Source organism: Pavona decussata, unplaced genomic scaffold (assembly GCF_977016875.1).
Source record: "Pavona decussata unplaced genomic scaffold, jaPavDecu1.1 SCAFFOLD_737, whole genome shotgun sequence".
Taxonomy (NCBI): domain Eukaryota; kingdom Metazoa; phylum Cnidaria; class Anthozoa; order Scleractinia; family Agariciidae; genus Pavona; species Pavona decussata.
In genome coordinates, this window is record NW_028145908.1 from 188,439 (window position 1) to 214,515 (window position 26,077).

Sequence of the window (26,077 nt, forward strand, 5' to 3'; positions counted from 1 at the left end):
ACTTTCATTTTGTCGGTCTGAAAATGTATATCCCGGCTAACTTTGTCACCCTCTTTCTTTCTGTGTGATAAACTACGAAAAACGTGACTGGATAGCAAGCCTTTCTCGCTTCCATACAAAACCTTTCAATTTAACCAACATTTAAATCGTCCTGAAATCTCAGTCTTAAGGTTATTGGTCTGAACATTGGTGTTCTAGCTAACAAAAATATGCTTTTTGCATTTCTGTAATTCATATTGCTGCAGCTATTGGCAAGTTTGCCAATTTTGGTCACGTGATCAACTGTTGCAAAAGGCCTATTCCTTAGAGACATCATGTCCCAGGGAAATTTGTGTTACTTTTTGAAAACACAGAACCTGAGGATTGGCCAAGCTTTGACCTGTCTGCTGAGAAGTGAAAATGATAGTTATGGAATGTTAATGAAATGTTACCTGTTTGAGATGCCTAGCCTTTGTTTGAGTATGGCCATTGTAGATTTTTATTGGGAAACAACTAACCAGTTTCAGTGTAGTTAATACCTGGGGAATGAGAGGCTAAAGAAGATGGTTTGTAGCTCGTCAGTTTGTATAGAGGTCTTGTGATCGTTAGTTGATAATATCCAGCGTTCGTTAAGTCTCAGAAGAGATTGGAATCACTTGAAAGTTATTTGGAAATGTTCGGATGATACCCGGCGCTGTCGGATCAGCTAATAAATCGTTTGTTTCAAAGAAGAGATAGTATGCATCCGTAATTGTAAGAAAGAGAAATTGCATTTGCTTTATTTATAGTCAGGTACGCGAAATGCGAAAGACTGGACTGAACAGACTTAAGGTGACTCACTTCAGTTTTCTAGTGTGAAAGAAGGCCTGAAATCAAAGTTAAGAAGAACGCTAGCAGGAGTTGTTTTGGATTTTTTTAGCACAAAAAATACAATTGAGATACTTTTGAGTCAGAAATAAAATTTGTCATGCTCAAAAATTGTAAAATAGTCTTAAGTGGGGGCCTGGGAGCTACACCTTTTAGAGTGGTCTGGCTCTAAATCTGCCCTACTACCCTACTTTAAAAATTTTAGGTTTTGGAAAGTGAGCAAAAATACGTATTTGCAGGTAAGAGCACGAACCTCTGTCAGGTACAAATTTGGCAAATGACAAAATTTTGAATTTTTTCCTTTTTTTGTAACTTCCCTAAGAAAATTTCTGTTCACTTATCCGTTTTAGTGTTTTCTGTCAACAGCAAATATTTGAATGTAAGTTGTACGGCTAGATTTGTAGAAATTTAGCGAGAAAAAATATTTTTTGCGATCTACGGTAGGAAAGCCATTGCGCAAGCTTGTTTCAGGGAAAACCCAAGTTGCAGTGGCGCGCACGCTCCAACTGGTGAGCGCATGCTACCTTCGTGTTCAGGCATTTCCGCAAAATCACAGCTCTATAAAGGTTTCAAGGCTGTTAAGGACAAGCAACCATAAGAAAACACGTTTTATCAGTTTTCAAGCCCAAAAATAATTTAGCTATTTAGCACACTTCTGGAACCTACTCGAAATACTGTGCAATTGGTTTTTCTGAAAAACGCCATTTTGTTATTTTTGCTCGCGTGGTCGCGAGCTCGCATCACTTTGCACGCGTGTGATGCTTTCGTGTTGGGAGAGCGCGCGTATTCAGTTGCACTCGCATAGTACAACACTGTAGGAAGCCACCTTAGTGGATCCTAGTCAACCACGGCTTTGATGTTGTTTTACGGTCTAAGTTTGTCATAATCGTGCGAAAAAGATCCGCAGTAGAACTTGCATTATTATGGTATTTGTGTTCTCAACCCTCGATAAACGACACGATGCAAATATTTATGGAATATTTTATATTATTCAATATCTGTATGAATATCGAATACTTGAAACCATGTTTTACTGGGTATCCTAGTTTTCCATGGCCGTAGACCGCAAGATGAAATGGCATTGAGGAGTACGCATAATACAACGTCCGGTTGAATAAATAGCATGACCGAATTCGTACAGGATAAGACAATAACATTTTACATCCCTTTACACAATAAGCCATGGCGCCATAAAATTGGTTTTATTTGGGGTGTCTTTAAAATCCGGAACATGGAACATTCCGGAGCAGCTCAGAACATCCCGGAACACGAAACAGAGCGAAATAAATTAACGAAAAAAAAAAAAAATAGAAAAAATATATTCGAAAACTAAAACCTTAAAAAGCTTAGTTATGAAAAAATCATAACATAAAACAGCTTAACTATAATAAAAGAAAAAAATATCTGTATAAAAAGATTGTTCCTTTTGAAGATACTGATCCGCTTACATTATGTAAATAAAGATTGAGCTTGCACGAGTATGTCTTTCAGAGTAAAATTGGTTTTATCAAGGCCCGTGCTATATCGGCGTTTTTGTATCTAGTTAAGACGGATTTGATAGAGCCTCATTTTGAATTTGACCTCTTATTCTGTGTGTTTAACGATGGTGTTTATGATGCCATATAGTCCATGGGCCAGAGCAGGCTCCCGGTACCACTCAGGGGGAGAAAATTTGAGTGATATTTTATGAAAGGTTATCTAAAAGAGTTTTCAAATTCACTTGATAGCAACCTTGAAAGAGTAGCTTCCAGAATTTTTTGTTTACTACTGTTTTTAATAAAATATCTCTGTAACATGGAAACGAGGCTGGCAATAAAACAATTATTTTAAATGCGTTCTTTATTTATTATAGCAAATAACTAAGTGCAATTTACCTTAAACATTATTTCTAAACATTTTGTTCGGTTAAAAGCTAAAATTTGTCATTCAATTATAAAGAAAATAAATAGAACGACGAAACTCAAAATCAAGAAGCAGCATGGGTAAATTCCAAGATGGCGGCCTCACTGCATGGTAAGTGCTTCCAATTTATTGTCTTTTTTCTCCGATTTGAAGCCCTTTTTGCTAAATAACAAAGAGAATTTAAAGTTTTCAAAGGTTATAGCAAATTAAAGACTACAAAAATAAACTTTTTGAAGACCTTTAAGCACTTTATATGCATTTTACCTAAAAACTTACAAACATTCCTGAGTTGGCGATCGACTGTACTATAAAGCACACAATAAACACTCGACTGCTATGTACTAGTTTCTTTTTTTGTTTTTTCAACAGACGAAACTAAACGACCTCGTTACGAAACTTGTGTTATTCACTGTTCAGATGATGAAAGTTTGCTAATTAGCCCTTAAGATGTCAATTCTTGGAAATCATTGTTGGTGGTGGCTGAAATTAGAAATCATATGCAGCTGCTTGATTCAGCAGAGAATGCCATGGAAGGAGAAATTCCTCCAGCTAGTTATCATAGGAAATGTCGTAGTCTATTACAATGAAGCGAGAATTGAAGAAAATTTCTCAAACAACGGATGCGACAAAAGAGATTCTTGGGAGCCATGTAGAAAGTGGAGAGCAAAGACCTCATCGGCAAGGGCCAATCACGAGCAGAACGTAGCCGGAAATATGCATTTTTTGTGAAAAGAAAACTAGATATAAAAAGGTACAAGAACGCGCGAGCCTTTGACTCAGTGCGTTGACTTGCGTGCTGATGACTCAATTAGAAAGGCTGCTATTGCTAAGGGTGATAGCAGAATTATTGCCCTTGCTTCTCGAGATTTGGTAGCAGCTGAAGCATGGTACCACGGCCAGTGCTATCGAGATTATACTAGACCTAAGAAAGCAGGTAAGAACTCAGACTTGGAAAGTGGGACTGACTCGAACGAAACCAACTATTATAACATAGAGTCTCCAGCTTATGAAAAACTGTTTGAGTTTATTTGATCAGATTTATTGGAAAATCCCAGAATTATTAAGATGGCTGATCTCAGAGAGAACCTTATGTCCTACATGCGATCAATGGGCGCTACCGAGATATTCGAATCAACAAAGAAGCATTTCCGTAGAAAGCTGGAAAGAGAATTCGGCGACTTATTGCAGTTTGAAGATCTCCTGAACGACAACAAGATGTTTGTTCTTCCCGAAAGTCTTTCAAAGGGTCAGTTGGCCAGAGAGATGGTAGAATTATCTCAGCAGTTAGAAAACAGTAATTATCCATCTAAAATTAAGAAAATTCAGCAAGCTGGCCTGTACGTCCGTGTGCAGTTCGTTCAAATACTATTGAAATGTCATGGCCACCGAAACCTTTTGAGTTATGTGAGAGTGCAGTCAATCTTCCAGCAGAACTAGAATCTTTTCTATACACTCTGTTACCAGCAACACAGAAATCCCAACAGAATATAACAACCGCATCAGGCGCCTTGTCCATTCTTTTGGGCAGGACATTATATATGGCGTAACTGGAGGACGCCAGAAACCTCCCAAGCAAATACTGTTACCGTACGCCGTTAAATCCCTGACAAACAATGTTGAAATTATTCAGATGTTAAACCGATGTGGGCATGGGATTGCACATTCGCAAATTTAGGAAATTAACACTGCTCTTTGCCTTCAAAAATGGCCGTGATGCCTGACAATGACGTTCCCTTGCCAGAAAATATCCAACCACATGTCAACACAACGCTTGCGTGGGACAATATTGATAAAGTAGAAGAAAACCTTTCTAGTGCGGGAACTTCACATCGAGTAAATGGAATTGCTGTCCAGGCAAGGCATTTTGGTCCCAACCTTCCTCCCACACCTGGATCGAGCAAGCTAGGACAAGAAGAATCATCGATCCTTCAGTAAACTCGGCTGTGCCTCCGTACAACGCTGGTGATCGCTGTGGTCCTCAAGCGAGAGCATTCGTCGAGGTAACAGCTGAAGAGATCTTGGCGGAAGCAAGAAAGAAGAATCTCCTTTGGATCTTAGTACGACTCCACGCGAAAGAGAAGCAAAAAGCCAGTGGCTGGACAGGACTTAATATTTCTGTCCGTAGCGAAGTTCAAGTCTCACAGGATATCATCGGATATCTCCAAACTATTGACACACCAGCTACTGACGTGTCTACCGTTTACGAGGTTCTAGTACAGTCACTGAATGTCACGAATAGGCTCAAGTTGAAGAGCATCGTTCTTGTCTTTGACCAATGGCTGTGCGCAAAGGTAGCCGAGGTCCAGTGGAAACAAAGAGAGAGATTTAAGGGTATCGTGCTGAGGATGGAGGTATTCCACACGGCCTGCACCATGTTGTCGATTATCGGGAAGCGCTACCAGGATGCTGCGGCTTGATGGACTTGTGTGTCGTATCTGGTGTGCTTGCAGAAGGTTCTGTTGCAGGAGTCCTAGATGGTGGCAGGTATAATCGTGGTGTTAGACTCCACAAAATTATGTATGAAGCCCTCATGAGACTGGTGTGGCAAGGATTCGTACCCTGGATAGAGGAGAATCATGAGGAATCCAAGACAACTGTTAATAGCTTCTTTAGTGAGATTGGCGAGTTGTAGGATGATATCTGCGAAAGGCAGTTTCAGAAGCACACGACCAGTGCTTCTAGTGTAAGCTTCGTCAAACTTTTTGACAAGTACGTGGAGTTCCTCCGGCACGAGAATGACAAGCTGTCCAAGTTCTGGTCATCTTACCTAGATATGGTGGAGATTCTCCTAGGACTTCTAAGAGCATCGAGGGAAGGCAACTGGGAATTTCATGTTTCAACAATAAGGAAGATGATCTTATGGTGCTTTGCTTATGATAATGTTAACTACGCAAGATATTTATCTTCCTAACTATCAGAAATGTCTTACCTGGAAGAAGACCATCCAGATGTTGTAGCGTATTTCAAGCGTGGTGGCTTTTCAGTACAGATTGGGGCCGAGAACCCATTTGGTAGAATACCTGTAGACCAAACCTGTGAAGAGACTGTAAATAAAGATACACAGACACCCGGAGGCACAAAGGGCTTCAGCCTGAAGCCAGGAGCCGTGAGCAAATATTATCTTATAGCAGAGTATCGAAGCATAATTCATGCGACAGTTTAAGGAGATGCTTCACTTGGGCACCTCAACGACTTCCAAGCACACCAATCTCCAAGCAAGTTGAATGGCAAGAGACGAAGAAGACGTAAAATCGTTGATGTCACTGCTTGAAGGAAGCTGGATCAATCCTTTCAAGGGAGAACAGCAAGACCTAGTTGGTCTATCTACTGGTAAGCTCGCTACTCCTGAGGTAGAGAAAGACCTGCTTCAGGCAGAGGCATTGGGAGAGAAGCCGTATAAGACTTTTAGTGAGGACAAGCTTGAGTCTGACCTACCTAAGGTGAAGTTCCACGACAAAATGACAAAACTTAAACTCAAAACATTCGCTGATCTCTCAAAAAAGATGAAAATCCAAAGGGGGACAAACAAGGAAGTGATCATTAAAGCGGATCGTGCGTTGTTTGCTCGAATGATTATCATCGCTGAGAACAGAAAACTTAAGATGAGTGATGTGCTGTGCAACCGACTCGGACCTCTGCCTTGGGCCCCTGCCCCGGCTGATGGATCGCTGGGAAAAACAAACAAGACATCGCTTGCCAAGGCGCTCCAGAAGAATATTACAGCAGCAGACGCTATACCTCAGCTGTGCACGCGTATTATTGAAGGAATGGCAATGGTACAGAAGATAAGAGGTGACCAGAAGACGTTTGCTGAAGTGGCTGATAGCTTAATGTCTATAATTTTGCATGAGGGAACAGACAGCCAGCGTATTGACGTGGTGTTCGATGTTTACCGACATGATTCTATCAAGAATGCCGAGAGAGAGAGAGAGGCTCAGAAAGTGGTCATGAATTCAGAAACATCAAGGCAGACCACAAGATACATCAATGGCGGAAATTCCTATCCAATTCTAAGAATGAATCGCTTCTGATAAAATTCATCTCAGAAGAGTGGCAAAATGAGAGATGCAGAGAGAGGCTCGCTGTTAAGACAATCTTTGTAACAACCAAGGATCATTTCTATGAAATCTCTTCAGTCGGAGCAACGACAGTGGACGAGCTAAGGTCGACGCAAGAAGAAGCTGATACCAGAATGTTACTCCATGCAGCACATGCAGCAGCAGCAGGATACAGAGCCGTCGTTATTACGTCAGAAGATACGGATGTATTTGTTCTTTCTTTGGCTGTCAGAGGCTTCATCTCATGTCCTGTGTTTGTCAAATGCGGCAAACAAACTCGAAAAACATACATTGATGTGTCAAGAGTCGCTAGAATGTTGGGGTCAGAATTGTGTAGATCTCTCCCTGGTCTCCATGCTCTCACTGGCTGCGACAGTGTCAGTTTTTTTTTGGGAAAGAGCAATATAACAGCTTTGAAGCTTGTTAAACAAACCAAGTCATTCCAAACCTTATTTCAGGAAATAGGCATGCATTGGAACCTCACAGATGGGCAATTTGCAAAGCTCCACGAGTTCACCTGCAAGATGTGTAGCACCACCCCAGGCATCTATGATGTCAACGAACTGCGTTATAGGTATGAGAGTTTATGTAGTTGCTTTTTAATGCTATGTGCTTAACTCGTCTTGAGCTCTATGATAATCGAATGATTGTGGATTCTGTAACGCCTAAGGACTTTGTTGTATTTGTAGGTTATTTTGTGCGAAACAAGGGAAGGTTGACTCAAATCAGCTACCTCCATGTGCAGATTGCTTAAGGATGCACTCCTTGTGAGCAAACTACCAAGTAGCCGTTTGGAGAAGAAGTCTGCTGAGCTGCCCTCAAGTCCCCTCACCTGTAAGTCACGGATGGGTTCAAGGGGAGAACAAGTTGTCCATCAAATGGATGCGTAGAGAACCAGCCCCTGCAGCTGTTCTTGAGTTTCTCTCCTGTTCCTGTGCAAGATCATGCAAGCTACCTTCCTGCACGTGCCTTACGAATAGCCTTAAATGCAACGACATGTGCCGGCTTCGCGACTGCAAAAATCGTGCTGAAGAGGAGGAGATACTTGATGATGAATGTTCTGAGCAAACTCCAAGAGAGACTCCGTCAAACTAGAAGATATATTTGAGAAAATCATGCATGTAATCATTAGCCGTCCATGTGTATTAGACACTCCTTTTAATCACGGAGCATTGTTGGCTAAGAGGCAATAGGCTTTGATCTTCTCCAATTTTTCAAATATTTCTTTTTAATTTGAGTGGTTGTTTTAACGTTTAAGAGCTTTTCAAATGATTATGTATATTTATTTATTTGGCAATAAGTGTTTTGAACCAAAGCCTACACTTCTTTAACTTTTTAAACACTTTCGTCACATTTTGCTTTTAAGTAATCGTTTCATAATATCGAAGATGGTGGATCTAAGATGGCTGCCAAAGATAAGGGACGTAAATTAAGAGCATCTTGGTGGCATTGACAGTTAACAAGGTCACTGGCTAGGAATTTCTTATCATCTTCTGCTTCCATTTGGCGAAATTTCTGCGAGATCAATGTATAAAAAAAAATATTTTAGACTTTTTTTGGTTTAAATTTCCATTTTTCCAGCGTTGCCATGGAAACCACCGTTAAAGCTCACTTAGGTTTGATACCAGTGGTTTAAAAACTCGTCTGGTAGAAATCTCAACCAGTTTCACATATTAAATACCCTTTACGTATGGTTAACAAACTTGGAAAGGATAGTTTTAAGCGATAATTGTCTGATTCTTGTCGATACTGTACAACTAAGTGACGTCACTTTGTCACGTGATAATTCCTGTCAAGCTACTTATTCACCACTGCTATCATACATAAAACGAAATTAAAGGAAATGTAGTTTTCAAAGATGTATGATAGCATTACTCCCCCGAGTGGTACTGAAAAGCCCTTTTTCGGGGTCCTGGCCCATGGACTAATATAGGCCATTTCACCTGGGCTCGGTTTAGCTCGTTTAAGCGCGTGATAGTTTTAACTACTTTTATTGTTGACATCTGCATAGTGATAGGGCAGGAATCCTTTCTTGGTTCGTCCAATTAGTATCATTCGGGCTTTTGGATTTTTTTCCACGCTGTTGTGTTAGTTGGCACGAATATTTGACTTTTAATTCTAGTTAAGCTGATTTATTTTATGTATTTTATAATTTATGGTTCTCTCTTTTTCAGTATTCATATTTCCTTTCTGGTTTTTTCATTTAGTTTTTTTGTCCTATTCAATGTGTCTGGAGTTTTGGAACATTTCATGTTCAGGATGAGGTCGATTGCAAACGTAAATCTTTACAATGTACTGTATACACGTCATGTAGTCCGCCGACAGTCTACCGAGACTTCTAACACGCTTAATGGAGTAAAATGTCGACGAATAGGTTTGAAAAGCCCTACAAATTATGAAATATCATTTCCTCACCCGATGGCCTGTTGCTGGTATTTTTCTCCTACTTGTGCGAGCTCGTCAATCGCAGCGATGTGTACCACCAAAACATACAACAGTAACAAATATGGCCGACAAAGCGGATGAAAAGAACGAAAATTCTTTGCTTGATGTAAGGGGACGTTCCACAGCTACAGAGAGAGGAGCAACATTTTGGAATACTTCAATAATCGAAATGAAGTTCTCCATTGAAAGAAGTTGGATTAAGTCGGTGGAGAGTGCAAAGAACAAGCCGAATTACGGTATGACAAACATGGATTCGCTTTTAGAGGCGGTGATCGGAAACAAATTGGAAATGTGTGGTCCACTGAATGATTCGTACTTGAAAGAGATCGGGAAAGCCATAGGTTCGAAGCTAACTAGATCAAAAGCCACCATAGGGGGCCCACACAATGTGTCTGTGTAGCCGATTGTTATAATATAGTAAATGCACTGGATTTACCGTTTGCTTTACCTATAGCGATATATCGCTAACTATGTATATAAATCAATGATAAATAAACGTTGAATTACCTTATCTGTGGTATATTGTCGTCCCTTTACCTCAAAAGCTGTTTTTTGAGCGATTTTGAAGGAGTTTGAGTTAGCCGTTGACTGTTCGAGGACTAGCTCCGGGCCGTTTGGATGGATTTTTGATTGGAAAGTACGAGAAGAATCATGAATCTTGTGACCTTTACGCTGTGAAGTTTGAAAGCGGAGCGATGCGTTTTTTGGGGGAAAAAATCGCTCCGGCGCTGAATCCCTTTCAAAACTTTGATTCCTCCCTTCTCCTTCTTACATATGGAACAGTCAACGGCGAACTCAAACTCCTTCAAAATCGCTCAAAAAACCGCTTTTGAGGTAAAAGGACGACTATATACCACAGATAAGGTAATTCAACGTTTATTTATTATTGATTTATATACATAGTTAGCGATATATCGCTATAGGTGAAGCAAACGGTAAATCCAGTGCATTTACTATATAATAACAATCGGCTACACAGACACATTGTGTGGGCCCCCTATGAAGCCACCAGATTAGCCAACCCAGTTATTCTTTTAGTTCCTTGGCCTGTGTTCCGCCATGTCCCTACCCCGGCTAGGGGATACTCGCAGAGAAAGAGTTATAATTTATGTAAATTCAAATGACAAACGAACAATAACAATATTGGCCTGGAACAACGTCAGGCGAATGAATCTACATAAATTATTATCACGGATGCCATTTTAGAAACTAACCACATCACTTGACGAGAACAGCGTCGCGGATATCAGTCTACACACGGATATCAAAGAAGATGTTCCAATGATAAATTAATCCATCAAACAAAACTACTGGTAAATTAAAAGTGTATTGATGGTGAATTAAACCCAGAACGTGTTGTATAAGGCAAGATGTAGCAGAATTTCATTCCACCGTGTAAAAATTAAACAAATAAATAAATAAATAACTAAACAAAAACAAAAACAACCCTTGAATTTCTATAAAAGAGAGAACGGTAGATTTCCCTGTCGAGGAGTGCAAAGTATAATGGGTGACAATGTTGTCAATATCTTGTCGGCATGGTAACAGCAAGCCACTTGATAGAATTACTGTTATACCAGATTGTAAGCTGATACATCTTAGGAAAATTCAGCAAGTTTGGTGGTGTTTGTTTTCGTACTTTAAACGTCACGAGCTGATTCTAGATCAGCCTCCCCACCCTCTCTTTCCTGGCTGAATTGGATAAAAAGATGACTTACAAAAAGGCACTTACCAATCAGAAGGAGGATCACTGAAGCATTTGCTCCAACCACCAGTAACTCGAACATAATTTTATCCACGGAATGATCCACAGATGTAGGGATGTTTTCGCTGGGAATCTTACTCACGGCTCCTATTCCCAAGTTGATGAAAGTCACCGCTAAAGATGATAGCATTAACCTGTTCTCGAACGGATCTACCACTGGTTTTTTGACGGCAAAGGTAATTGCATAGATACCTGAAATGATGGAAGCGATTCCAGCATAGGACCTGCTCTCACTGCCGATTAGGATTAAACCAGATGTCAGGATAACCTTGCGCACTGTATCAACAAGTTCCCAGTACCATGCAGAAGGCCTGTAATTTTAAAAAAGGAATCGTAATCCGGTAAGCAATTCAGCGCTTTTTGCTTCATTGTCGTCGTCGCAACTTTCACCTTCGTCGTCGTTTCGGGGAGTTTGCAGCGCCCTTCGTTGACTCAAGAAGAGAGTGAGGAATGAAGCTGCTGGCAGGAAAAGCACGTAACCAACGGCAACGTATCCGACGATAACTAAACGATTGTATCTTGAACCATCACAGTTTATGCCAAAGTCCGCCTTTAAATATCTGGTACAATCATCCTTTTCATCATCACTGCAAAGCGTACGACAAGCGAGAGGCAGTACGGCTGCTGTTTTCAAACACGTGCTGAGGTAGGTAACAAACAGGATGAAAAAAGCGTTTCTGTAGATCAACTCTTTCGTCTGAGACATTTTCAGGGCTTTCTGTTGGCCATCCAAGGTGGAACGGAATCTGAGGTATAACTTTCTGATTCCGTAAACACAGATCGACAGGATGATAACTAAAGGGTTTAGCGTGAGTATGGAAAAAAGATCTCCAAATGCATCAATTCTCAATTCTGGAACGAGACAGTGAACAGGCGCAATCTGGAACACGTTTAACTGCAAAGCCTGGGAATATGTTCCGATGAAGGCAAGAGAGTCGGGCCATTCAATGTATGCAAATGCTTCAAGCAGTCCAAACGTTACTTGGTAAAAACCAATAACGATTTTAAGTCGCCCAAGAACAATGTCCACTGTAGAACGCCCGACATTCTTTTTGCTTTTCTTTTTGCTTGACCATACCACGATAGCGATTATTATGATAATGACTGCAGCTGAGATAGAAAGCTGCCCGATCATCCATTTTTTTGTTGGGCACAGTTCGCAGCTTTTAAATTGCTTGTAGTAGCCATCACTGCATACTTCACACAACGGACCTTTGTATCCAGTGCTGTAGTTAGAATCTATACCGCCAGTACAAGATTCTTGGCGAGGACATCTATGAGGCTTTGGTAGAGCGTGTGGGTACTTAGTTAAAGACCGATTGGGTATCGAGCCATTCATGTGTGCATTAACTTCAGCGGTTACATTAAGGACATTGCTTGCGAATTCTTTATAGAGATGTTTGTGTGTCTCATTTTTCCAGTTCCACCAGAAACCAGGCTTTAAAGTTGCGAAGTCATCAGCGCATTCTAAACCATCACTAACACATGGTTTGCATTCCCCAAACAGATCTGTCCGATGAAACGACTGCAGGCATTTGCAAGCTCGAAATCCAGCAAAAGAGCTAGAATCAGTTCCTGTTAAAGAAAAATAAAGTATAGTTTTTAATCTCCTTATCTATGCATGTATAGCCTTTTGCCTCTGTGTATGTTTGTGATTTTGAAGTCGCTCATAACGGTTTGTGATAATTTGATTGATAAGTAATGCTATTCTTTATCAGTAAATAGTGCAAAAATAGTCATAATTGTTCGACTTAATAGGCAACAATAGCAAAAATATAGCCGTTAAAAACATCCCTTGTTTTAGCTTAGGGTAGCATAACACAAAAACGAGCTGTATGATCCCAACGTTTTACTATGGAATTGTAACCAGCATGCCAATAAGCACCTTAATTCTTGCAAACTCACTAAAAAAAGATGTTATAGGAGGGGTTTAGGAACCACCTTAAATTTTCAAAAATTTAAGGTGAATTATTCAGCGCAGTATAAATTAATATGTCTTATTTTTCGGTTGGCTCGGTTTCCTTTGTTCTTTTCGGTTGAATATATTCAATAGCCCCTGTCCAGTACTAACTGTCTGAAAAGCTGGGGGCGGCTTTGGTTGTAAAAGGGGAGGGCGGGGATGAAAACAATAGCTGATAACAACGGACGAGGGGATTATGACGAGGGGGGAGGGATGTATATATTTCCCCCCTCCCTTGCCATATACCGCTCGACTTATTCCCCTTATTTAGTGTTCTCAAAAATTTCAACGACTGCTTAATCGTTTACTATTAAAGAAAAAAATTAACAACATAACTTTTACTACTACTACTACTACTACTACTACTTATAATAATAATAATAATAATAATAATAATAATAATAATAATAATAATAATAATAATAATAATAATAATAATTCAATAACAGGCGCAACAACGAACTCAAACTCATCTTCTTGTCGACTACTAGTTGGAAGGGAGGTTCTTTCATCCGACCACTCATTCCATACTCGTACTATGCCACTGGTAGCTTTCTTTACGTTTGCAGGAATACGGTTACTAATCCGTTCAGCAAAGACAGTGTAAGAAGTTTTCGGTTAAAAAGACTTCATCTTCACAATCGCTTATCGTTGTTTCCACACAGAACGATAGCTGACTGCACACTATTTACAAAATTTAACAACAGCCGCTCAACTGACGTGTAGTGTACTGAATGCAGTGATTATGCAAGAGTGGCAAACATGTTTACCACGCATACCAGCAGACAAAAGCAATTGTTTATACATATTGTTGTATAAATAATCAAAAGTTCAGAAAACAGTTGAGAAAAACATCTTTAGAGTCGAAATCTCACTGCCTACAACTGCCATCAAAAAATGTTATGTATTAGAGTTCGACCTGGTATAAAATAAGCATTTAATTATTTAAGGTCTTTGTTTCTATTGAGGAAACCTCACCAACAGAAAAAAATAAGCATGTTATTGACCTGTCCCTCGGGGATATGTGATATATCCCCCTCGTGGCGTGCCCTCGGGCGCAAGGGGAATATATCATATATTCCCCCGTTCCAGCCTGGCCAATAACCCTTACATAACTAGTGTACTCATATGCATCACTTTATTGTTTCCAGTTGTTATTGTATTGAATGTTGCCCATGTTTGCAAATCGTTTCAATCTTTTCCCGTAAGGACAATTGTTCGTTTGTTTAGCGGAAGAACGAAAGAAAAGGAAGCGCCAACGTTTGAGTATCTTGGCCAGGGATGAGTAAACTCTGCAGCGACACGTTTGGTTTTTCATCCATGCGTCGGGACAAGTGAAAGAAGGGACAACGCCCCAAAACTTCTCCAGGGCTTTGAATCTTAGACTGGGTTTGGTTACTACATGCCTTGTGTTTCGCTGTAGATTTTTAACCCCTTTAAGGAGGCTCGAGGCAGTTATTTTGGACTCAGGGTGGAAGTTTTGAAATTACAGTCTCGCAATACAAGATAAACTGCGATGATCTCTTTCATACTACATCATCATTTCAACATATGATCAAAGTTAATTTTCTCATCGGTTTTTTAAGCAACAGCTATTACCATAGCAACGGAAACGCATAGCCTCTCATTTTAAACATTGTCGATTATCTCGAAATCTAGTCAGACACTCTATGACGAAACTTTAGGGATTTAAACTACTCAATCTAGACAACTTGTAGGCGAAATTAGAAAAAAATCTGTGAGAGCGTTTTCAAGTAAATAATGAATCAATTTTTACGGGGTGATTTTGTTTATTCCAGCATTTTTCACCAATATCTCTGGCAAAATAAAACTTGGCACTTTGTCTTTTCTGTCAAAGGGTCTTTCCTGATAGCAAAAAATTCTAAATGTTTATTGAGCTTCATGGGTGTCTCCGATTTTAAGATATTTATGTTTAAAAACTGTGAAAATAAAGCGCAAATGAATAAAAAAAGTTCCTACTTTGCATAAATCGAGATATCGTTAAAATGCCCCCACAGATTTTTTTGTTAAATTACAAGCGGTTAAAGTAAGAATTCTTTTCGATATCTACGCAAGTTTTAGGCTCAGGAACCGAAATTGGTGTTAGATAAGAAGACTGAATTTTGGTCAAGTTTCAGTCGTCATTCGCTTTCCCCGAAGAAGAATTTTATTTTGTTTGTCCCGGTCTATTTCACTGCTATTTACGTACTTTAAATATTTATCATAATGTGAAGTCGTGCAAAAGATAAAATTTACAATGGAAGACTTGAGAAGCAGGAGCATACATTTATGTAAATTTTACCTTTTGCACGACTTCACCTAATCATAAATATTCACAGCACGTGAATAGCAGTGGAATAGACCGGGACAAACAAAATAAAACTCTTGTTCGGAGAAAGCGAATAATGACTGAAACTTGACCAAGATTCAGCCTTCTTATCTAACACTGGTTTCGGTTCTTGAGCCTAAAACTTGCGTGAATATCGAAAACAATTCTTACTCTAACCGCTTGTAATTTAACAGAAAAATCTGCCGGGGTATTTTAAAGATATCTCGATTTATGCATAGAAGGAACTTTTTCATTCATTTGCGCTTTATTTCAACTGTTTTCAAACACAAATATCTTAAAATCGGAGACACCCATGAAGCACAATGTACATTTAGAATGTTTTGCTAATAGCAATGACCTTTTTAACAGAAAAAACAAAGTGTCAAGTTTTATTTTGCCAGAGATATTGGTGAAAAATGCTGGAATAAACAAAATCACCCCGTAAAAATTGATTCATTATTTACTTGAAAACACTCTTACAGATTTTTTTCTAATTTCGCCTACAAATTGTCTAGATTGAGTAGTTTAAATCCCTTAAGTGTCGCCATAAAGTGTCTGACTAGATTTCGAGATAATCGACAATGTTTAAAATGAGAGGCCATGCGTTTCCGTTGCTATGGTAATAGCTGTTGCTTGGAAACCGATGAGAAAATTAACTTTGATCATATGTCGAAATGATGATGTAGTATGAAGGAGATCGAAGTTTATCCTGTATGCGAGATTGTAATTTCAAAACTTCCACCTTAAGTCCAAAAAAACTGCCTCGAGCCTCCTTAAACACCCTGAATATTTTAGTAAGATAATTGTACTACCTTGTGGACAGGCTTTGCAATCGCTGGCGCTCTTCCCAGGCGCATCGTTCTCAGACACAAAAGTTCCTTTAGGGCATCGTAAACAATTGTGACTGACAAAGGCTTCAGTGTCCGAATAATGACCTCCTAAAATGTTAAACAAAAAATATTCAAAACGTAAAAGCCTTAACCATGCTCTCTAGGGTAAGCAGGGAAATAGCGCAAAGTGTCACACAAGGCTAGTGGTACGCGATAAACGAGCATCTCACTATAGTTATTGAGCTCCCATGACATTTTTGAATAGCCAATCAAAGCAATTTAAAGGATGTTACGCCGCAACTGAATGTAATACTTACGCAAAATGTAATAACATCGACACAAACTGTAATAAAGTATTCAACGCAAAATGTAAGAACGTTTCTGACGCATAATGTAATAACGCAAAATGTAATAACTCACAAATGACGAGAATGGTATTTTGAAATCAGTATCATGATTCAATGTACTTTCACCTATGCATAAATTGAATAACAGGTGTACAGGTTTTATTCTCAAGTCTTAAAAGTTTCAGATCGGGGGACTGGTGTTTTCTTACCGTATCTACTTGTATCTACTTATTGTGGCGCTTAAAAATGTGACTTTTTGGTGCTACGCTTATTCAAAAGAAGAGTTCTTAAATTTTCCGTTGAATACTTTATTACATTTTGCGTTAATATTGCATTTTGCAGGGACTCTCGACATGGTCACAATTTCTATCGTATATTATACACGTTCGTGTGGCACTCGAAAAATAGGCGCCACCCTCCAAAAAGCGCCTCAGCCCTCAATAACAACGCGGTGACTTATTCGAAGCACATGAACATTAACTCTAGGGTGGGAGATTACGAAGGGGGTAAATTCATCCTCATATAACTACAGTCAAACCACTTAAAAACGGACACCGCGGGAACGTGAATTAATGTCCGTATTATAGAGGTGTCCGTTTTAGAGAAGTAGGCTTTAGATGGATTTCGGTCTCTCAGAGACCAAGTGAACTGGCCATAATAGAGAGGTGTCCGCATCAATAGGTGTCCGTAAAAAGAGGTTTCGCTGTGCTCGAGTCCGATCTACAGAGTTTTTAAACTGAGTCTCTTTATTCCTATTATGCATTTACGTATCCAAAAGTGACTGTTTTAAAGAAGCGTAGCACCAGAAAGTCACATTTTTAAGCGCCACAATAAGCAGATACGGTAAGAAAACACCAGTCCTCTGATCTGAAACTTTTAAGAGTTGAGAATAAAACCTTTACACCTGTTATTCAATTCATGCATAGGTGAAAGTACACTGAATCATGATACTGATTTCGAAATAACATACGCGTCATTCGTGAGTTATTACATTTTAGTGTGTTACAACTGTGTTACAGTTAATTTCTAAATCGCTAATTGAAAAAAATTATATTTGACGGAAAGGTTGAACCAAAATATGGTACAACCGATTTTCAGTGTGTTACCACAGCAAAAATTGAAAACGTCGGCCTGACGTTTTCAAATTTGAACCCATCTTTATTTTGTTCATTTGCCGGCTGGTAGTTCCTTGGCATTCTGATAGTCTGTTAATTTGGTCATTATATCTTGGCTGCTGTCAACAGAATAGCCTCTTTTCGACTTTCAGTGTGGTGCTAAAAATAGCGTGATACTGTCGCTTTAAGATGAAGTTCCAGGATAGTATTCATTATTTTGCAGATTCAATTTTAATAAAAGTCTAGCATCACTGGAAGAAGCTTTCATTATTGTTATGGTGGAACTGTTCATTTTAAAACATGATATCTTTTTTGGTTAAAAAGAAATACATCCATCCAATGAATCATATTCGACACATTGCAAGGTATGCCTTTAGTAAAGAACAGGAAACCTTAATCCTTTGTGGTTTTATCTCAGGTTGTCAGTGTGCTAAGTATGAATTTGACAGTCTAAACGGCACAGTGCTTTTAATTTTCTGTGTTTGGCGGCAAACTATGATACCCTATTAGGCACGATTCTATGATCAAGTCATCTATGTAAATAGTCCACTATTTAGTTTTTATCAAACACGGACATGAAAATTCTAACTTCCTTTTTGGAAGCGCTCCATGGAGATAAGTGAAAATGCCTTTTCTGGGGGGAAATTGAGAGTATTTAATATGTACAGTAAACACCCCCTTTCCTGAAAATAAAACCATTTTCTTGGGATGGTAGGCTTTACAGTGAAGTTAAAAATGGCTATCTCAAACACTTATGTCTGGAACAAAAAATGTCTCCCTCGTTTGTTGGAGATAGCGGAAGTCTACTCTATAGTCAATTTTTACTCTATAGGCAATTTTTATCGGTTACTTGCAGAATCCATGTCGTGACCTCGTTCGGTCACATTTTCTTATCTGATTGGTCCATCCAAATGGCCCTCTCTAAGTATCAAATTTTGAAGCCTAAGCTTTAAAAATATAAATCTTAACAATTCTTTGAATTGTAAATGGTTTGAACCCAGGAGTCATGTCATAAGTACGTAAATTATGATCATCCGGGTGAGTGTAGTCCTGAGAAGGACTGTTTGTGGTGACTTTGACTGACGTTTCGACAACCTGAGCGGAAGTCATCTTCAGAGTCAAGTGACTCCCGTAACTACTGTAACTATACCTTACGTAAGGGGCACTTCTGAGACTATCGCACGGATTCTACAACCCTACAATATCCGTGTAGCTCACAAACCTATAACCACTTTACGACAACTACTGACGAAAGTAAAGGACAAAGACGAACCTAACCGCAGACAGGGAGCAGTTTACAAGATCAAATGCTGCGACTGCCAGGCCACTTATATTGGTGAGACCGGCAGAAATTTAAACGTACGACTGACTGAACACAAACGAGCAACTAGAAATGGTGATATCAACAATCACATTGCTGAGCACCATTTACAAACGAACCACAGAATCGACTGGGACTCTGCCAAGTGCATTACCTACTGTACAAATTACTATCAACGACTCACTCTGGAAAGCTGGTTTACGAACTTAGAACAAACGCCACCCAACCGTTGCCTACAACTACCTGCACCATACAAACGACTTATTGACAACAACAACGAAACAGACAAACAATAGACATTTTACTAACAATAGACCCACGGACTTTTTGACTAACAAAAGACGGATCGAAACGCACCAATCACTTTTTACAGTCTTCACAGCCAATAACATCACGACTTCGTTGACCAATCAGGTTAACAACCAGAGACGTATATACCACCTACTGACGTTCCACAATTCACTTGACTCTGAAGATGACTTCCGCTCAGGTTGTCGAAACGTCAGTCAAAGTCACCACAAACAGTCCTTCTCAGGACTACACTCACCCGGATGATCATAATTTACGTACTTATGAATTCTTTGAATGTAGCTTCCTCGATCGCTTTGAACAAACATTTCACTCCGTCAAGGTTAGTTTTTATAAACATTCAACTTTTGTGTTCTGAAATCTTGATAAAGTGGACTTCAACTCTATTTATTTATTTGTTTATTTGTTTGTTTATTTCTATTCTGAGTAGGTAGGTCAAATTGTGCCAAGGAAGTGACCTTGAAAATCCATGCTGTTCAACAGAGTTGTTGTTGTTGTTTTCCCCTTAATTTTCATCACTTTTGCGGGGAATCCATGCCCCATTTGTTTTCCAAGCTAAGTTAAAATGTTTTAAACCATACGCAGTAAGACAATGTGTCTCATTCCCGACACCCCTTCCAAAATGCCTACCTTTTTTTTCCTGTAAGCCGTATGTCCACCTTGCTTGATCCTGTGATCAGGTTGTTCTGCAGAGCGCCTTTATTGCGCATGTCATAACCCGGACACAGATTATTCGAGGGAGTGGGCAAACATCTAATGTCGGAATACTCATGAACAACCAACGAAAGATGCCACTTTTAAATGGTCAAAACAGCAGCGTAAATCGAACAAATGAATGAATGAATGAATGAATGAATGAATGAATGAATGAATGAATAAATGAATGAATGAATGAATGAATGAATGAATGAATGAATGAATGAATGAATGAATGAATGAATGAATGAATGAATGAATGAATGAATGAATCAGCATTTTTGATTTTAAATTAATCAATTGTTTAAAAACAAGAATTAACGATCAGGAAACCCGACGTTTAGAAGCCACTTTGTCCGTCATTAACAATAAATATGCAAGGAAAGCGTAATATACATGACGACAAAAAGTCGCCGAAACGTCGATTTCCTAATCGCTAATTTTTATCATAAATGTTTGTCAAAGTCTCCAGTTATAATAAATCAGTTGTTTGCCAGCTTTAATACAGTGGTGGTCATTTATGATGAGCTCTTCTTAAGAAACAACTTTGTTAAAAGACTTAAGAGCAAATGTTATCATCGGTCAAACATTTGGTGGCAACAGCTCAAAAATCAATTCGGCCCATATTCTCAAGTTAGGTAGACCTTAATGTGAAACAAATCACTGCATAGTTTGTTTAGCTAAATATCAATTCATTTTCGAGAAAATCGATAATAATCAAATTCTGTGAAAATGGTGCTTCTTGAGCTTGTATTTTGGGGCGATTTAGGAAGCTTCGCGTAACGAAATAAAATACTTTAGAGAAATATAATCCATCAAATTTTGTACAATGATACCAAAATGTGCGTTATAAGCAATTTCAGCCATTCTCAACGATTTACTTTCACAATGTGAATAAATTTGTCCGACCTACTTTTATCAAGATGAAAAATGGGCCAAAAATAACCTATTATTATAGGATGTGGTACTGAATAGAATGCCTCAAAAATTTGGATTTTGAGAGCCGAAGAGTTGTTCTTCTAGATTTCCGAAAGTTCCTAGGCTAAGGGTAGCCACTTTTAACCCTCACCCCTTAAAGCCAGTTATTCAAATCTAGTTATATTTCAATTTTACGTTTGAAGGAGGACATAAAAATCTAACCTTGTTCGTCTTGAAATTCTTCAGAAACGAGTGGTAAGAACTATAGCTAAAACTCATTTCTATATGCACATACTGATCGAATCTTTAGAAACCTTGGTATTTTAATATTTCATGACATACACCTACTTCAATTAGGTTTATTCATGTACTCTTACCAAAACCGTACCCTTCCTTTAAAATTTGACTGTAAATTCACCTTACAGAAAGAAATTCATTCGTATCATACAAGAAACTCTCATTTATATCGTTTGCCACTTTGTCGAACTAACATCAAACAATTTTCCGTTTTTTACCAAGGACCTAAATTTTACAACTCCTTGTGTACCGAAAACGTCAACTCGTCCTCCTCTGTCTCCTTTAAAAAAGCACTTAAGGCGTTTTTCTGTAATAACTATTAGTAGTTTTCATACAAATGTGTTTAAGTATTAGCTTTTCTTTTCGTATTATATCCTTCCGTTTGACATTGTAATTGTATGAAATTGTAATTGTATCTGTCGTTATGTTCTTATCTTATTTTTTGATTTCATCTGGTAAAACAATAACTGAGGAGACCTAATTAATATAAGCTTCATAGTTTCCTTTAGGTCTCCTCGCCATTGTTACATCTATTTTTTTCAATTTTTTTCATTATATTTGTGGTGTGGCAAAATAAATAAACTAAACTAAACTAGTTATCAAAATTGGCGAAAAAAGGAATAAGAGCCACGCCCACAAATGAGAATTGAGGCGCACCCTGTGACGTTTTTCTTTCTAAAGTTAGGTATCCATTTTAGCAAATCTTTGAAATTCACATTGTCTGCCATGATGGACAAAATCTGCCTTCTGCTGCTCCAGTTATCCGCATTGTTATAACATTCGGCAAGATATTCCATCAGTGAGGAATCGATAGTGCCTCCAGCTTCGATTTAACTAGTGAAGAGAGTAACGTTTCAGCTTCCCCAGGAGCAATCTCATCCAAGCATGCATTAACAGTTTGTCGCGCTCTTCTAGTATAAGTCTTTTTGTCCTCTCGGAAGCTTCTTCCCATTGTTTTTTCCAGATAATGACGTTAATTGAAATCAGGAACTCGTTCAGCTTTTTCCTTGGTGTTGAGCTTTTTCCTTCAACAAAAGATGGTTCATAACGGCTGCTTTCTAACATGGGACTTGATACTGGCGTAAAAGATACCTCATCCTCCTCCTGTTCCTTCTCCTCTTCCCTCTCCTCTTCAAATTATTCTTTTTGAGCCACAAAAACAGAAAGAAAGAAAGAAAGAAAGAAAGAAAGAAAGAAAGAAAGAAAGAAAGAAAGAAAGAAAGAAAGAAAGAAAGAAAGATAGAAAGAAAGGCTGACGGCTGACTGATAATAAGTAATGTGGTTTAAAGCTGACCAAGTTTAATTTACTCATTTGTCTCAGCAAACTTGCTTCAATAGGTCGAGAAGTTACAGTGGCTGTTTCTCCTTTCCCTGCTACAAGCGCCCTGAGGGTTTTCCGACATGTTGCGCAAATACCTATAGGAAATCAAGTGCTCTGTTCTAAGACAAGAGAGTTCGAGAAAAAAGGTAGAGTATGCAAAAAGTCAACTTACCTGAGCCTACTTGAAGAAATACTTCAGTTTTCTTTATTATTATTTGCGTATCAATTTTCCCGAATTCCTCGGTCGCATTTTGGCCACTTTTGCCCCTTTTGTCATGATTGGAAAATACCTCTGGCATTCTGCACCTCGCATTTGATCCCCTTCTCCAGCCCAAACCAAGGGACAAATGGTCATAGAATTTATGTTTCCAGGATGAGTAAATATCCCTACTCGGCTGAGAATAAGGTCAACTTCGTCCTTTGGACCCGAAAAACCAAGACTCGCTGTGTGATTGAAAATGTCTTTCAAACAGGCCAGCAAAGGGATGATTTGTTTTTCTTTTTTCCTGTCTTTCGTGTCAAATCCACAAATTCCATTCACGAGAGACTTATAAGAGCAACACACCTCCATATTCCCGCAATAACACGCGCAGTTCTCCTTTTTTTCAAATGTTTCACTAAACCAGTTACTTTACATTAATTAAGTAGCAGCAAGCAAAACTAACGCATGTATTAAAATGAGGACCGCCCTCTCGAATTTGACTTAAAATTTGATTTATTTCAAAAACGTTAAAAAGGATGCTTAAAACTCCCAAAAAACAATAAACATGATTTTATCGTTTTTCCCGGTTTCACGGTAGCAGTGCCGCGAGTAGTGATTTTTCTACAGTGATCCTATTTTATGATTTATTGCCTTTTCTGCTTCTTTTGGTTACTTCTACTTCTTTATCGTTGATATTTTAAATACAAAAGCTCGACCTGCGGTCCGCCTACTATGTGTTCCATGTTCCAATTTTTAAATTTTCCGATGCTTGTAAATTTCAGTTGAACTCCCTCTGAATTAATTAGTTGTATTTCACAATTCAAGAAATACGGAAACACATGTGTTTTGCTCGCTGTTCTGTTCAAGACTGATGTTTCAGCCAAGACGATTTACTAAAGACGCTTGAAGGCCATTTTTGAGAAAAATGAAAACAGAATGCTCGTATCAAAAACGTCAGGAAGTAAACAACAATGGTACAGCGCCGCCATATCGTGGGAAGTGATCCTTTAGGTTGGTTCGATTTTATCACGAAAGAAATGACAATTGCAGGACTGCAGTCTTTATCTTTGATTTGTAAACATGGAGGAGTTTGTATGCTAAATTAGATTTCGAATGAGCGTAAACTACGAAAGAATTTTAGTTGGTCCTCTATGTGTGCAGTTGAGGTAAATCATCGGATCAGTTGAAACAGCGCTATTTATATGACTTTAAAATTCGATTTCATCGCACTGACTCATTTCCCAAAAAAATCCTTTCGGCACGTAAAAGACCAACTGTTTCCCTTAAAAAAACACAGATGTCCAGTTCATTACATTCGGTACCATGTGCTTAAATAATAGGTTAATTTTGGCCATCTTTTCATCTCGAAAAAAGTAGATTGGACAAATGTAATTATATTTTAAAAGTAAATGATCAAAATTCCTTAAACTGCTTGTAACATACAATTTCGACATCTTTCCACAAGATAAGATAGTTTTTATCTCTCTGTAGTGTTTTATTTTTTAACACGAAGCTTCGTAAATCGCCCTAAATTTTATACTCAAAAAGCGGCATTTTCAGAGAATTCGGTTATTATCGATTTTCTCGAAAATGAATCGATATTTAACTAAAGAAAGTATGCAGTCACTTGTTTCACATTAAGGTCTACCTTACTTGAGAAAATGGGCCGAATTGATTTTTGAGCTGTTGCCACGATATTTCAAAAATGTTTGATTTTTGGCAACATTTGCTCTTAACAGTGATTTTAAAAAGATCTTCTATACGATATAGACACTTGAAGAGACTCACCTGCTGGGCACGCCTGGCAGGTACGAATGCCCAACTTCAAAAACGTGCCGGATGAGCATGGAAGGAGTCTGTATTCTCCAAGTGATGTATCTCCAAACCCAGCCGCCACAAAAGCCTGTTTCATGCTCCGCCTGACTGTTAAATAAAACACTTGAGAAATATTGATATCTTCTGATTCGTCTTCCCTCAGGCCACTTCAAACAAATCACAACAAAAGGAAACAAATAATAGAATATTTAGCCAAAATCGATGAAACTAAGAATTGTTCAATAATTTATTCAGAAAATAATTAGTTTAACACCTACAGCTGAATTTTGCACCGCGCTGTGCCATTTGCATGGGTGAATTTCATGGTACCTATTTTCCCATTTTTCACAGTTCTGCAAATGATACAAACATAACTATTTGCTTTACATTGAATCATAAAATTTAACTGAAAAAAACATTACGTCAAATTTTTTTAGAAAAACATTGTCTCACTTTATTCTTACATTTTAAGCCTTCTTTGCCCGAGCTTATTTTATTTTCTTATATTCTCTGCTCGGAAGGGGTAAGGGGGGGCGGGAGGGGGGGGGGGGGGGGGAAGTGGGCGTATAGACTATCAAGGCTATGACAATAGTACCCGAGAGAAAGATGGTACGTCAAGAGATGTTTCCTTTGAGGGGTTCAATGAGGCTACTCAAAACAGGAATATTCCTTTTTCTGGAAAAAATAAAACGTGCCATAATTTAGTTGACATTGCGAGATAAATATAAGTGAAAAACTGAGCTGTTATAGCAAGTTGTTCCCAGATAAATTTATTTAAAAAGTTATAACAGTTCAAATATTGCTTTGGACAACACGGTGTCAAAATGGAATATCTATTAATAAAGGGTATCACTATTTACTATTATATCAAAAAGACTATTTAAACACGGAGCAGGATTTTTGATACTCACATTCCAGTAGTCAGGCTAGATGCCCCATCAAGAGATGTAGCGTTTACGGATTCCAACTCCGTCCTTATCATGTATCTAACGACAAGAAAACGATATTGTGCTATTTGCTGGTAACTCCCTTTTTACAAACTGTTTTTTTATTATCTTTCACAAGAGTAACGGAATGATGACAAACATTATTCGGGATACTTTATATTTTTGTTTTGATAACTGATCTTGGACAATTTTCTATTTAAAAATAAAACAAATTTATCAAAAGCCTTCATGTTGACACCTAATAATCCGAGCGCTCCAATAGATTCTTTAGAAAACGAGGCAGAGTTATTGTTTCTAACTTGTGTTGGTAAACAAAAGTAGACAATTTGCGGGAGAACGTTAGGGCACCTCTCTCGGAAAAAAAAATACGACGTGGAATGTTTTACAAAACAAGCAAGACGCTTAAGTTTACTAGTAGCCAGTCGAACGGCGACGGAATCCTTTTTGAGAAAATTAGAATTACTAGCAAATATTTATAAATGTGGGTTTTCTTGTTTGCCTTTTTCCTTAACTTTGATTTGGGGCATTCATTTACACGTTTGTGAACCCTTACGACAAGCGAGCCAAAATTTTTTCTGTTGGTCTTCGGAAAAAGGTATCTTCCCTTATTCATCAAATTTAAACTGAAAGACATTCTGTTTTCATTTCAAGACT

At 38.5% G+C, this 26,077-nt stretch overlaps 1 protein-coding gene and 2 pseudogenes across 1 annotated transcript in view; 2 read left to right on the forward strand and 1 right to left on the reverse strand.

The window, feature by feature from the left end:
* The window catches only part of LOC146448957 (uncharacterized), a 45,013-nt gene that overhangs the window by 1,898 nt on the left and 17,038 nt on the right, over positions 1-26,077 (reverse strand). Inside the window, exons 6-10 of the mRNA XM_085102086.1 lie at positions 25,388-25,462; positions 24,450-24,643; positions 16,118-16,243; positions 11,407-12,591; positions 10,984-11,208 (exon numbers count right to left, since the gene is read on the reverse strand). Of these exons, the coding sequence (XP_084958212.1) occupies positions 10,984-11,208; positions 11,407-12,591; positions 16,118-16,243; positions 24,450-24,643; positions 25,388-25,458 (1,801 nt within the window). The 5' untranslated portion in view covers positions 25,459-25,462. The remainder of the gene's footprint in view (positions 1-10,983; positions 11,209-11,406; positions 12,592-16,117; positions 16,244-24,449; positions 24,644-25,387; positions 25,463-26,077) is intronic.
* Positions 3,814-5,165, forward strand: LOC146448958 (uncharacterized; annotated as a pseudogene).
* Positions 5,669-7,901, forward strand: LOC146448959 (uncharacterized; annotated as a pseudogene).